At 40.7% G+C, this 14,035-nt stretch overlaps 3 protein-coding genes across 4 annotated transcripts in view; 1 reads left to right on the top strand and 2 right to left on the bottom strand.

Moving 5' to 3' along the window:
- The window catches only part of arrdc1b (arrestin domain containing 1b), a 26,198-nt gene extending 16,567 nt beyond the window's left edge, over nucleotides 1–9,631 (bottom strand). The window contains exon 1 of one of the 2 annotated variants that reach the window (XM_008324519.3): nucleotides 9,407–9,631. In XM_008324519.3, the coding sequence (XP_008322741.2) occupies nucleotides 9,407–9,524 (118 nt within the window). In that variant the 5' untranslated portion in view covers nucleotides 9,525–9,631. The remainder of the gene's footprint in view (nucleotides 1–9,406) is intronic. The other variant, XM_017038436.2, reaches the window with a different exon arrangement.
- The window catches only part of LOC103389163 (threonine synthase-like 2), a 649,915-nt gene that overhangs the window by 374,060 nt on the left and 261,820 nt on the right, over nucleotides 1–14,035 (top strand). The gene's annotated exons all lie outside the window — the stretch shown is intronic.
- The window catches only part of LOC103389196 (glutamine synthetase-like), a 5,551-nt gene continuing 4,118 nt past the window's right edge, over nucleotides 12,603–14,035 (bottom strand). Inside the window, exons 6-7 of the mRNA XM_008324512.2 lie at nucleotides 13,440–13,636; nucleotides 12,603–13,060 (exon numbers count right to left, since the gene is read on the bottom strand). Coding sequence (XP_008322734.1) covers nucleotides 12,751–13,060; nucleotides 13,440–13,636 — 507 coding nt within the window. The 3' untranslated portion in view covers nucleotides 12,603–12,750. The remainder of the gene's footprint in view (nucleotides 13,061–13,439; nucleotides 13,637–14,035) is intronic.

The following is a 14,035-nucleotide window of genomic DNA, read 5'->3' as shown; positions in this document are numbered from 1 at the left end:
CTGCATAATTTACCTCCGAAACTCCCAAAGATTTTACGAGATAAGACAGGACTTAACCACGTCTTACTGTGTCCTCCAAGATTACTGCCTGACATAAATCAAGGAGGGTTGAAGGGGTGGTTCAGAGTCTTGACAGGAGTTTGTTGAGACAGCTAGAGTTAAGCTGTGGCCTCCTAAAATTAACAAAAGTGTGAATGCTAAAATGCTACGAAAAAATGTTCTTCACTTATTCCTGCTCTAAGAGTCTTTTCCAAGGGGAAATCTTCTTTTTTTTTGTTCAATCTTGCTCCTAAATTAAAGTGTGCAGACAAACAAAACAGATTTTTTTATTTTATTTCATTAGTACCAAAGCACATAATTCCACTTTATAGTCTGAATTTTAGATTAATCCAGTGACCTTAATAATATAAAACACAAAGGATGTAACCTAAAGCTTTGGCTTCTTGTTTTCTCTAAGGAATTCAATAGGGGAGTAGGTCTTCAGTAAACATCACACACTACCTGACTACAAACTTCAGGTATATTGAAAAATGTAAAAAGTGTGGCGCCCTGAGAAAATAATCAACTATGTAACACTCATTGTTACTCAATAAAGCCTGGTTTAAACAGACATTTAAAAGGTACGTCCATTTCAAACGTCACTGCCAACATCCAGTACATTATGTTTGGTATGGTTGTAAGCGACACGTCCACCTGAGGACAGTGATGACTTCAGAGTTAATTAGCGGGAGACATCACTTTCTCCAACACTAACAAACATGTTGACGATGGAGGTTGTGATAATGTTCCTGCTCAGAAAGGAGTCCAAACAGAGGCAGAGCGGAGACGGAGGTGGTCTATGTGGACGATAAATACAGAGGAGGACACGGTGGTCACCTACTGTTATTGTCCTTCTAATTCACTGCTGTGTTTCTGGGAAATATGAATGAATTCCAGTCAGATGTGTTTGGATTATGTGTTCTGTCTTACCACCGTGGCTTTTGTCTTGCTGGCTATAAAGCTACCTGGACAAAGTACAATCAGTTGGAGTTTGAGTCCAACCAAAGTTGACTACTTCCTAAAAGGCTTTTCTATGAAGAAGCTAAAGGAAAATTATATTTTCTTGTAATTAAAAGACCCTCTGTTACTTTATCTTATGATGCTTTGGCATAAAAACATTTTTGTTTCTACCCTGGACCACAGAGGTCAGAGTGTCCGCTCTGTGCCCCAGGACAGCTGGATAATGTGACCCTACGCTTTACTACCTTCATTAAATCTTAAAGTCCTGCTAACAATTAGTCCCTCTCACTTATCCAGCGGCTCTCTTCTCATTCTCTCTGACACATCCTCTCAACATGTCAAACAGAGCCACCTGATCTTCTGATCTATTCGTCCTGACTGTTCAGACTGTAAGGGAATCCCCCCTAAGGACGGAGCCTCTTTGTCCAGACCAGCCCTGAGTCCCCTTTGACGGTAGGAGACAAAGAAGTGCTGCATTGACCAATTAATTAAAAGGTTGTTTAATACCAACAGAAACCAGTTGCTGACACAAATGGATTTTCTTCTTTTCCTTTCGGCTTTGTCCCTTTTTTCAGGGGTTGCCACAGCAAATCATTGTTTTCTATCTCCCCCTATTCTCTGCATCTTCTACTCTGACTCCAACTATCTGCATGTCCTCCCTCACTGCATCCATATATCTCCTCTTTGGCCTTCCTCTTTGTCTCCTACCTGGTAGCTCCATCTCTAACATTCTTCTACCAATGTATCCACTGTCCCTCCTTTGCACATGTCCAAACCATCTCAATCTGGCTTCTCTAGCTTTTTCTCCAAACCTTCCTGTCTGTGTTGTCCCTCTAATGACCTCATTCCTGATCCTGTCCATCATCTTTACCTCTGCCCCCGCCAGCTCCGCCTCCTGTCTTCTGCCTATTGCTACTGTCTCTAAACCATACATCAAGGCTGGTCTCACCACCGTCCTGTAAACCTTTCCCTTCACCTTAGCTGATATTCTGCTCTGTCTTCACTCTCTTTCTAGAGTTCTCTACTTTTCCCTGTTATTGTACCATTCATTCGGAGTTCCAAACTTTAGACCAACTTCTATCCTTCCTCTTATTCTTTTTTTCTCAGAATCAACCGCCCTCCTCTTCTTTGTCTTCAACCAACAGGAGTCCAATTTCCACCAGTACCCTGTAGGTCAACAGCACTGTTGGCGGTCGTTGTTCCCCCGGGCCCTGACTGATCCGGTATGGAAATTGTTTTTGTGATACGCATATTTGATTCGGCCAAAGGTTTTACACCAGATGCCCTTCCTGACGTAACCCTCACCATTTATCCGGGCTTGGGACCGGCACTATAGGAACACTGGCTTGTGTACCCTAGTGGCTGGTTCTGCTGACACAAATGTATATTTGGTCAATATTACATTGATTAATTATTATTAAAAGCATTATTCTGGGTAATACCTTTGAAAGGCATAGACATCTGCTTGAAACCCCACTCCACCTTAGTTTTTCAATATGTTTCTTATTTTAGACCAGTGTTTTTAAAGTGAAGCGTAGGGAAGTTCAGGGTAAGCTTGTAACAAACTAGTAACTAAATGAAAGGTCTGTAGTCTGACAATATGCCAACTAGCTATAGATGGGTTTGCTCCAAGTAAAGTGATTATTCAAAGTTTGGATTTTCATGGACATTATTGTCATTGTTCATACTAAAGAATTAAACAGAATACATCCCTAACTTAACCTTATCCTATGACAAATTATACGTGTCATGGGAATTTGTGTTGGGTTTTTTTATGTTTATCAAGTGTGTGTCCTTGCACGTTAAGGTATGCGCAAGGTGTGTGTGGGTTATTCTTAAACCCATGGTTTAGACCATAAAGCAGATGTTACATTTTGTATTTTCATGTTTGAGTTGAAGAGGATTCAAAATTAAGTCACTACTTACATAAAAGTGTTATGTAAGTATGTAAAGTTTTTGTGCGTGTGTTTCTAAACACACACAAAGAAGCAAGACGCAACATTCGGTCTCTTGCGGATCATTGTGTTCACATCGGTGTAAAAGCTTTCTGTGGACTTTAAACCACATCTCTCTTAGCTCCCTTAGATCACTTTCGATAGTATCCATGTCAGCGCTGACCTACATATGAACACCAGCCTCTTGCTGGTGGAGATCAGCACTGTCCTTGTCTGACCTGATCTCTTTAGTCTGGTTTGGAATCTGATTCGAACCCACTTCATGTCTTAAATCAAAACCAAAGAGTAAATTTCTAGATAATTCTGTTACATCGGGGTAGGAGAACGTTGACTGTTCTGAGTCACACAGCAAAGTTCAGTCCCAGTCAGCAGTCAACTACTCATCCGTATCATCTGTGCTTTCCTAGGAATCACTGCCACACCTGTGTGTATTGTTCAACCTGGCGTGTGCTCTGAATGAGGCTAAATAACCTGGTGTTTTTCCACAAATACTGGCACTAAACTAACTCTTTAAAATGGGTCAGGTGTTTCAACTGTTGTCACAAACAACACTTGCGACAGTGTGTCACATGACGGCAGCGTTAAAGAATGGTTTCTTCACTTAGTACATTGTTTTTTCCCCTTGGAGTCATGCCCAGCTGGCATGGGGCAGCTGGAAAATCTTGAAAAGTATTTTCCAGGACATCCAACGTCTTCCCAACGCACTAAAAAGCATTTGGTCCTTTGGCCTCTATTTGTGTTTTCAACAGAAAACAAAGAGAGAAACCTGTTGCAGCAGGCAAGAAAACCACTCACCGCCAAAACAATCAGTGCTCTGTCAGGACCAACACTAGCGTAAATTCCCAACTCAAACGTTGCTAGATTTGTGACTGCGCACTTAGTCCTACACAAGGCCTGTAAAGCTGTCTGGCATTAAATAGAAACAGCAAACTTAAATGGCTAGGAGTGTCGTGTGAATTGCTCAAAAATGCGAGTTATACAAGGGCTGTTCAGATGGAACTGAATAAATTATTATTATCATTAAATTGTCTGGTACCCTAAAGAATTATTTGTGTTTTTTTACTTGATACTGAATCAAATTGCGAGGGACTCATTTTCTTCTCCCTCTTCCCAAAGGCTGGTTTTTAGTGTTCTCTGGGGAAGAATGTTCCACTTATTTGCCTACAGCGCAACAGTTAACATTACTATTTTCTTTTGCTAATGGGCCGAACAATGATTTCAGGCTAAGTTGCAATCAGAGAACTTTTGAATGGATTACTTGGTAACCTATTAAAAAACTCAACGCTTTATGACCATTCAATGTGGACAGTAACCTACATAACTCTGAACAATTATTTAAACTTCAGATTAAAGTGACAGCCCTCAAAGGCTCTCTTACTGTAAGTGACGTGTGCCCACGTTATTACCCACATGGCCCAGGTCACATGACTGAACAGGAACAAAGACATCAGTGAGAATGAAGGCATCGTGAGTCATGGTTACTCTCACCAAGTCATGATGTATCGACTTGACATTTTACACAAAGGAAAACCACAACCAGTGAAGAGAATAAAGAAACAGAAATGAGCGCAATGTCATTTATTAAAGCTCGATTTATTCAACACAATAAAATCCTTTCATTTTGAAGAAAACATTCTGACCTACAGAAGAGAGTTGATCATTGTTGACTGTGCCCAAAAACATACAGTGGGGAAACCTAGACTTTTACAAGTATTTAGATAAAAACCAATTTCATATAATATGTTTTGCAATTCAAGAAATAGAATACAATTATGGAAATGAAAAAAGTCTTTGGAGTCAACTACAGCCAGACCCCTTTGATTAGTAAGTCAATGTCTCTGAATCCTCTAACACATTTACAAAAACACTCAATATAACATAATATTACTCTGAGATATTCTGACATTGTATTATCTCAGAAACATACTTAGTATGTACAATAGAAAGTTTTTTTGTTTTTGTTTTTCTAGACAAAAATGTTCAAAATTGGCATCTGCCCTTGAAACATCACGTGGCTTTCTTTTTCTACTGAAAGGTCAAAGAGGGTTTCAAACAGATTTAAGGTCAAGCAAAGCTTACAGTACCCTCTGTTGGATTGTGGAATCTGAGATATCACTAATTTCTTTTTGTTTCAAAGTGAAAGCCATGTCCTCTTTCAAGGCAGGTTGTTTTTAAATTAGTAAAAACCACTGTGGTGCTGGACAGCACCCAACTCTTTTGGAATTCGTCCATGTCCTACCGTCTCTTATCGGTTATGCTCTTGGTTTGAGTCTGGATGGTCCCACAGAAACTTTAGCAGAAACAAACACGCACCGACTGTCATTGACGTTTGAGTCTGGATGGTCCCACAGAAACAAACACACACCGACTGCCATTGACTAGTGCTGTATCACTGTCACTCAGTGATTCCACTCTCTTCTCAGGGCAAACAATATGTAGATTAAAGGGGTTTGAATGAATTAGTCGGGTCAATAACGCAAGACTGTAAAACTGCATCGACAAGTTAATATGGAGCCATCAACAGAGCTGGTGATGTATAAATGTATTGGAGATGTAGAAATGTCATGAATGTCACAGGTTACCGTGTCGTTTTGTGTCTTAGGGTGTGTTTGTTTGTGTATCTCAGGGGAAGGCCTGCCTTGTTTGTATCCCATAAACATGGTGGTTTGTGTTACGACAAATTATGATTAGGTTACAGTGAACACAAAAGAGAAAACAGTGTGTACAGCTCATTTTCGCTGTTGATTGCGCAGATATTTTTCAATTCAGGTCAAATGGAGTCTGATCCAGGTGTGGGACATACGGACCCCACTGTTTGTCCCATGTGAGATAAAATATCCACATGGGTCAATGTGGCTACATCTCCTGTATCAGGTGACCAAACAAACAGTAACAAGGAGAGCCAAGAAACAGCAGGAGGTTAAAGAGAACAGACAGGTTGGCTACACCCTTTAATGCCAATCTATAAAACACAAACGGGACCAGAGTATTCCAGTTACACATCAACATCATGATTTCTAAGATTTGATTATAACCACCCTTGCACCACGTGACCTTTAGAAATACACCTTGAAAACAATTGCCTTGATGTTGTCACTACATCATGATTCCATTCGGTGGCACTCAAAAACTGATCATAGCGTTAACAGCTCAACAGCTTTTCGTCTACTGCTACCTCCTGTGGTAGGTTAGTGTCAGTGAAATTAGAAATTTTGACCAATATCAGATCCAATGAGTGTTGGATCAAGCCATCCCTAATATAGACAGCATATTTTATCTTAGAATGAGCCCCGGTTTCCACTGACACATTCATGAATATGCTCATAGAAACCACCTCCATACAGAAGCTAATCAATACAGATGACGTCTAATGGCTGCATCATCAATAATACAGCGAGGCTGAGAACACTCCAAATGCCTGTGATTATTCATATCCCTCTGTAGCACACACAGACACTCTCAGAACACCTTTGACAAAGCTTCCCCATCCACTTTTATACAAACACACACAATCACACCCTAAACACCAGCACTGAGCTAACAAGGACTGCTAGCACTTTGAGTTTCCACTTATGTTTGATCTCTACGAGCAGGAATTACTTTTACGTTCTAATAAATTATTACCCTCCCCATCCACTTTTATACAAACACACAATCACACCCTAAACGCCAGCACTGAGCTAACAAGGACTGCTACCATACTTACAGCAATCAACAACTATTCTGGCGGTCAACTGATTGGTTACAGCGACTCGTTATGTAAGTTTCTCAGGTCTTCTATTCGTTCATCTGCTGCTTCTGCTGCACAAAAATCCAAAACAGGAAGTTCTCACGTGATTGAATGAGTCAAACAGCTGCACAAAAATCCAAAACAGGAAGTTGTCACGTGATTGAATGAATCAGAGTCAAACCCACATTGTGTTTTATTCTGCTGCTGTGCGAGTCAAGCTTCCGATTGAAACCATCATCGACGGTTAATGCAACCTCAGCAATTACAGTACATTAACAGCAGTGCTGAAAGCCGCAGATGTAGTCAGTAGGGGTTTGGACTTCACGATTGTTTTTAAGTTGAGTATATAAAGGTTCTGACTCATAGTCTTCAACCCCCTGGAGAGACAGATCATGTTTTGGTTTAGCTTCACCTAAAAGCTACATCTATCCACCACTGTGAGACTGTGATTGCATGTTATTTACTGTTACCATGCTGAAGCTTAAGAGTTGTGAGTGGACAAAGACAACACTGAAAAAAGTAAATAAAGTTTTTTCACTTGAACAATAACAGACGTTTCCACTGAAGTCATTGTTCACTCATCTGTTCACTACAAAAAACAAGTGTTGTCACTCAAACCTGGTTCACACTGCTCTCAAATGACCTGCTAATAAACTGCTACATCTGTATTCATCAGAAAAAAATATGAGAAATAGGAAAGGAAGCCATTGTGTCATTGTGACACAGCACTGCACACAACGAAATGTGATCTCTGCATTTAACCCATCACCAAAGTGAACAGTGGGCAGCTTTTTGAGCGACGGTGAAAGCTCAGAGCAACTCAGTAGTAGATTCGAACCAGCAACCTTCCAGACCCAAGTCCACTTCCTTAAACACTAAACCACCACTGCCCGTAGTGTCCATAGTGTGACTTTTTGCCCATTTCGTATTACTTTAAATAGGATAACCAGTCCTTTTCGACAAATATTACTGACATCAGAAATATTACAACTATTTTGAAACAAGTTTTGTGTGACTAGTCTTTGGTAAAGAAATTCCTTCTCTGTTCCAGACCTAATAAAACCAGTAAACAATTTGTTGTCACCTTGTGAGCAATGTGTAGTATTCCACCTTTGTAGCCATATTGTTCTATAAAACTCAGCCCACCTCGAAGTTCTACTCTCCCACAGTCAACTTTATTTACAAACCATGACAATTAACATGCCTCCAACTCCCAGACTCTCGCTGATAAAGGTCTTTATTTAAAGTTCGACAGCAGCAGCAGCCTCCCCCCGTGGCCCCACTATCAGTGAAGAATCCCACTACAAGGATCCAAACAATGGACTCTCTGTGTCCATCTGTGGCAACAAGCTGTTCTCCTCCACCTTTCCTAGCTGCCTCACCTACATTATTAAAGGGGAAGTTCACGCTGTATGAGGTAATGATACATACACAGTCAACACTGGCTGGGCTCTTGACAAGAATATCCTTCAGACATATAGGTTATTGTATGAGGGAAATTTGAAAAAACTTGGCACCTTCATACTAAAACAACATTTCCGATTTATATAATACCACTTCAAGTATACAAACAACATCACAGGGTGGGGTGAATTATATAGGGTCATGTGTCCTTCTCAGAGACTCATTGGCAACACGTTAAAATCCAACTCTCAACATTCAGGTTGACAGAACATTCCTCTACCCAATACGCCATTGCTAACACCTGACTAATGAGTTTTATATTAGGATAAAATGCACTGAAATGCATTGGCGTTAACTGGTAATGGAAGTTTGTGTAACTTTTTTTAAGGTATGAACTGTCCATACCTACATCTCCAAAGAGAACTACAGACATTATATGTCATGAAAAAGATAAGTTTTTGATCCACCACTGCCTTCATCAGTAACTTTAAATGTCCTTTTAAAACTATGGCAATTGAAGTATCAAATTACATTATTGACAATACTTGGCTTTAATGGACGCAGAAGAGCAGCAGCTTTTGAATTCCAACTACTGTTGACAATCAAACAGCAAGAAGATTTTCCGAACACAAAATATGACAGATTGAATTTAAAAGTTATTTAGATAACACTTATGGTAAATGACAAAGGCCTGTCGCAGTCGGCCATGTTTTCTATAGGGGCTAACCTGAACCTGTGACATACAGGCTGGTTCCCAGGCCAGGGGCTAACAAGGTGTTTTTACTGTCAATAGCTCTGTTTAACCAAACTTGGTCAACCAAGACATGGAGTATTTAATAAAGTTTCAGGGGTAAATGTGAACAACATGTGAAGTGACGACAACGGATACAGAAAGTGTGTTCTGCTGATGGATATTCTTAAACACTTTTATTCACAAACATAAAGGCTCTTCTTCCTTCCTTCAGATAGACTCATAGGAAGCAACATGTTGAAGCAGTAGGGTAAGGACCAGGATGTGGTTTAACCTCCGGATAGAGGCTCGTCTCCTGATATTGAGGGTGGAACCGTCTCTAATGCGTCCCAAAAAAAATACACCCAAACACTGCGCACCGACGTTTAGCAGCCACGAAATGACCACTGAAATCGTCTTACACGGCTGCTTCACTGCCGCAGCCACCAGCTCTTCTCCAATCCCCACCCTGACCTCCATAATCACAACCACGGAAGAAAAAGTTTGATTTCCACCGAGCGTCACTCGCGCCTCGCACTTCAGCCAGGCGACAAGTAAAAACAGAACGGAACCGAGCAGAGTTTTTACCTTTACACTGCAGCGCGCTGTTGGTTCGAATCTTCACCGTGCCGCTCACCGACTCTCCGGGCCCGTAAACCACCTTGTTGTTGTAAAGAGTGATATCGAATTCTTGTATTTTCCCCATGATTCCTTCCAGTAACTGCAGCCGTTCCTACCGCTCCTCACAGCTCCTCCGCCGCTCTGTGTCTGAGAGCGAACAGGCGAAACTACTGCTCTCACCTGCTGCACGAGCCCATGGAGAATAGTGACGTCACCAGGGCCGTAAACAATGACTACATGGAACATGGGACAGAACTGCACTTACAATGCTAATAGTGTACAGTACTACGACAGCTACTACTGTAGTAGTTGTGATATTTCTACTGTATAAACTACAAACACCATGACTACTATTTCTACAAATACAACTAGGCTTGTATTTAAGCTGCAGATATTATTACAACCACTGATAATAACGCTACAACAAACGATAAAACAACTACCAATACCAGTACTATAACAGCCGTTGCTATTATTTACTACTTTAAAAAATAACTGGATGTAAAACTACTTCTACAGCTATTACATCTAATGCTACTACTACTACTGCTCCTACAAGTCAAAAACATTGCTATAAGTTAGAAAAATAACTACAATTCAGAACATAATTAGGAAAGGCTAGTTATTACCACAAACTAGCAGGAGCAATAATAAATAATACATTTAAAAAGTAGAAAAGTAGTTTTTTCCTGTTAAGAACGTATCACTGTTATATGTAAAGATCAAATATTATTGAAAATAAATGGTAAAATAAGATAGCCAACAGTTAGCTAAATATATGGCTTAATGTGAACCAAAAAAGCAAGTGTCCCTGATTAAGATGGAGGGTTAACAATCAACATCTATACCTACAATGGTCCCAAAAGGGGACTACCATGAATGAATAAGAAGTCCTGTATTTGGTTTAATCTGATTAAAGGACCATCTTCTACAAATGTTGCCATCTTGTCAGCCATGTTTCTACAGCATCTCACAAAGACAAAGTTATTCCTTTTCTGGCAAATAAAAAATATGACATTTTCTAGTATGTTAGGTAAGGTCGCTGTAGCTCGTTTGGGCTTCTAAGGCAGATCCATCTTGTCAGCCATGTTTCTACAGCACCTCACAAAGACAAAGTTGTTCCATTTGTGGCAAATTAAAAAATATGGCCTGTGGACCAGATACAGCCCGCTGAGCTTTCTAATCTGGATCACTAAGCACTGGTACAAGGTATGGTAAAGACTGATGTCAATCTTTCCGTTTCATTTATCACAACCTGTCATTTCTGTTGATTGCACTAGATGGCGGAAGACATCAAAGGTGCAAAATTATCTTTGAAAGTTTGGGTTTGTTCTTGTAAATTGTATTTAAGTTATTTCACACAATGTTCAAGGTAGATGTACTTTACTGATTTGGGCTGGGAAATTACAGAAATAAATCAGGTTCAACCAATTTTGAACTCACATCGTGGGAGTCCACAGTGCTAACCATGACACCATAGAACCATTTACATCCGACCAATAATGAACTGGCCTCTCAGTCAAATTTTCAACATATTAAAGTTCGTCCACCCCTCATGTTACTTGCAATACACAATCTGTACTTGTTAAACTATTTTATTTTGCACTGTCATGTCCTTACCTCATGGTTTCCATGTTGGGAATATTGAAGTCTTGGCAAGATTAGACTTTTTATAACAGTGTTTATCTGTGTTCGGCTCAGACTTTCCACTGTGAGTGAACACAAACACAGACACGGTGTGTAATTTATCACAACATCCATCAATGCCAAACCCACACTGAGAGGCTCGGGCTTTTCTTTCTATGACCAGTTCTGTATCCACTACATTAGCTAACAGCAGACACTCCTCCTGTGTCTGGAAGAACTTCCTGTCAGTAGTTCTGTCTGTTGGAAGGCAGTTAGTCTGTAACCTTATTACTGCCTCCTAACACTTCCTCTCTTTCCTCTACCTCTTTTTAACTCATTTCCTGTTGGTTAAAGTGTGTCCTTTTCAATTTTGCAGCTAAAGTGAAAATCTCAACTGTGCTCCAGATAGATCAGAACAGTTTTGTTTTATAGAAAAAAGAAATAGAGAGATGTGGAGGAAGAGTGAGAAAAGGCAGAGAAAAAAGAAAGACCGAGATAACTAAAGATAGAGAGAGCTAGGAAGAAGGACATAGATAACCAAGAATAGAGGAAAAACAGGGGGGGATGTGAGGAATAGTTAATTGAGAAAGGTTGGAAGAAATGAAGGAGGGGAAAAGCATTGGGGCATCATGCAAGAAAGGGAGAACAAAGTGGGGAGAGAGGTGAAAATGAGAGGCAGGAAAAGAGGGAGGGAGACATTGCTTGTCCTCATCTCAACAGGAAAAGATATGTTTCCATGACAACAGACAAACACCATGGTTGTCTAGAGACAATCTGACTGTATCCATGGTAACCCCACTCACTTTGGTACCAAAACCACAGCTGCTTTGAAAGATCCGATGATGTCATGAAGTGTTGATGTCATGATATTGGGGTAGAGCACTGCGGGCTTAGCACAGGTGGAGAGTTGTAGACCAGTGAGTTCAACACAGCATGAGCATCACGTGACAGGAAGCAAGAGGATGACACTCCATGTTCACTCTTCCACCTTATGTTGGATGTGTTCACGCTGACATCAGTGAAGTCAGAGTGACAGCCCATTGATGAGTTCACTGCCTTAGGCTTCGCTCATCCTCTGTCACAGGACTTTTCAAGATGGAATCAGGGACATCTTCAGGGACAATAAGTTTAGAATATATGTGTAGATACATTAAGGAGTGGGTATATAATACTGATATTTTACTTTGTGAAGCAAATATTTGATATATATAGATAACCCTGATTTACTTGGTAACAAGCATTTGTGATTCTGTTCTTGGAGAGAAGGAGCAACCTTTTACTTTAATTTTGACTCCATCTGCTGGACAAAAGGGTAAAAGCATGCATATCTGAAAAAAAAAAAAAAGACTGCTTCGTTGTGTGTTCTTCGTCAGACTGCTGTTGCTGTTGCCAAGATTTAACCAAGGTTTTTTTTTTGTTTTGTTATATATGTATTTTATTATCATGTCATACATTTTCCATCTCTGGAAAACTGATTCTTGTACTGGGAACCAGGTAGGCAGATTGTGGCAGTCCAACTCATATCCAACAGCCTTAGTTTGACAAATTACACTTTAATTGTTTCTCCACACAAATCTACATTTGCTATCTATCACAGACAAGTATCCAGCTCAGAGGAGCTCACACAGTGATGTACAGGAAGAAATATATTGCAGACACAGCTGCAGGGCTGCTACAGCTCTCTTCTAATTTTCCTGTTCACCTTTGTCTGAATCCAGTAGGCAGGTGCAAGCGATGGCCTTGATCACCATGTAGGGGTCGCAGTTGGATGCAGGACGCCGGTCTTCGAAGTAGCCCTTGCCTTCTTCACCCACCTGGCGGGGGATTCTGATGCTGCAGCCTCGGTCGGCCACTGCTGAGGAGAAGGTGTGGATGCTGGAGGTCTCATGACGTCCGGTGAGACGCCTCTTGTTGTCGTCACCGCCGGCGGGATCATACACACGGATGTGATCGCTGTGTTTCTTCTTTAGTTTGTCAATGGCCAGATTGATATGGCTGTCAGGAGGAGAGACAGAGGGGATCATGAAGAACTGTGTCAACCCAAATCGAAATGCATCACGAGGTGTCCAGTCAACACAGTTAGGAAAAGCGTTAGACTACATCTTACAGCTGGAAACAACAGCAAGAATACCGTGTCACACTTAAGTCCATTGATCATATCATAGCACACAGTAATCATTGGTGATTAGTGTAATTCAGCAGGGGTCACCAACCTTTCTCAAACTGATAGCTACTTGCTGTAAAGGGCACTCAGTAATACGAAGAGCTACATGTTTGATACAGATTTCCCAAACAATATAATAATAAAAAAGAAAACTTATGCTGCCATGAGATGTTAGATAAGATATTATAGCACTTAATTATTTCCACTCACTGAAGTCCTCCTTCCTCCCTCATCTGCTTGGTGCTGACATTGGTGTGGCATCCAGCGCCGTTCCACTCCTTCAGTGGTTTGGGGTCCAATGAGGCTACGACACCAAAGTCTTCGCACACACGGTGGAGCAGGTAGCGTGAAACCCACAGATGGTCGCCTATTTCTATGCCCTCACATGTACCCACCTGGAACTCCCACTGAAAACAGAGGGACGAAGGGAAAAGTGAATTAGTTAATTAAAAAAAAAACATGTGAAAACTGCGGGATCAGGAACTTATCAAGATTACACATATAGTTTCAGCGCATTTCCGATTTCCGTTAACTGAGTAACGGCCAAAAGTTAGCTATTTGGCACATACTTCGAAACTTGGTTCGAAAACTGTTTTCATTTTCAGGCAGAAAAAAGTGCAGCAGTGGCTTTTACCCCTTTTTGTTACATGCTTTGGTTTTGTAGCAAAAGAAAAAAAACTTTTCTGGATTAAAACTACCAGAGAAACGAGCAACAGTGTTTTAGGATGTACAATGGCAAGGCAAATCAGTCCAGTTGAGCAGACGGTTCACAGTAAGCTCTTCCGCGCCATAAAAACTACCTTTTA

Source organism: Cynoglossus semilaevis, chromosome 14 (genome assembly GCF_000523025.1).
Source record: "Cynoglossus semilaevis isolate Cse_v1.0 chromosome 14, Cse_v1.0, whole genome shotgun sequence".
In the NCBI taxonomy this organism is placed as follows: Eukaryota; Metazoa; Chordata; class Actinopteri; order Pleuronectiformes; family Cynoglossidae; genus Cynoglossus; species Cynoglossus semilaevis.
This window is presented reverse-complemented; position numbering and strand designations above follow the sequence as displayed.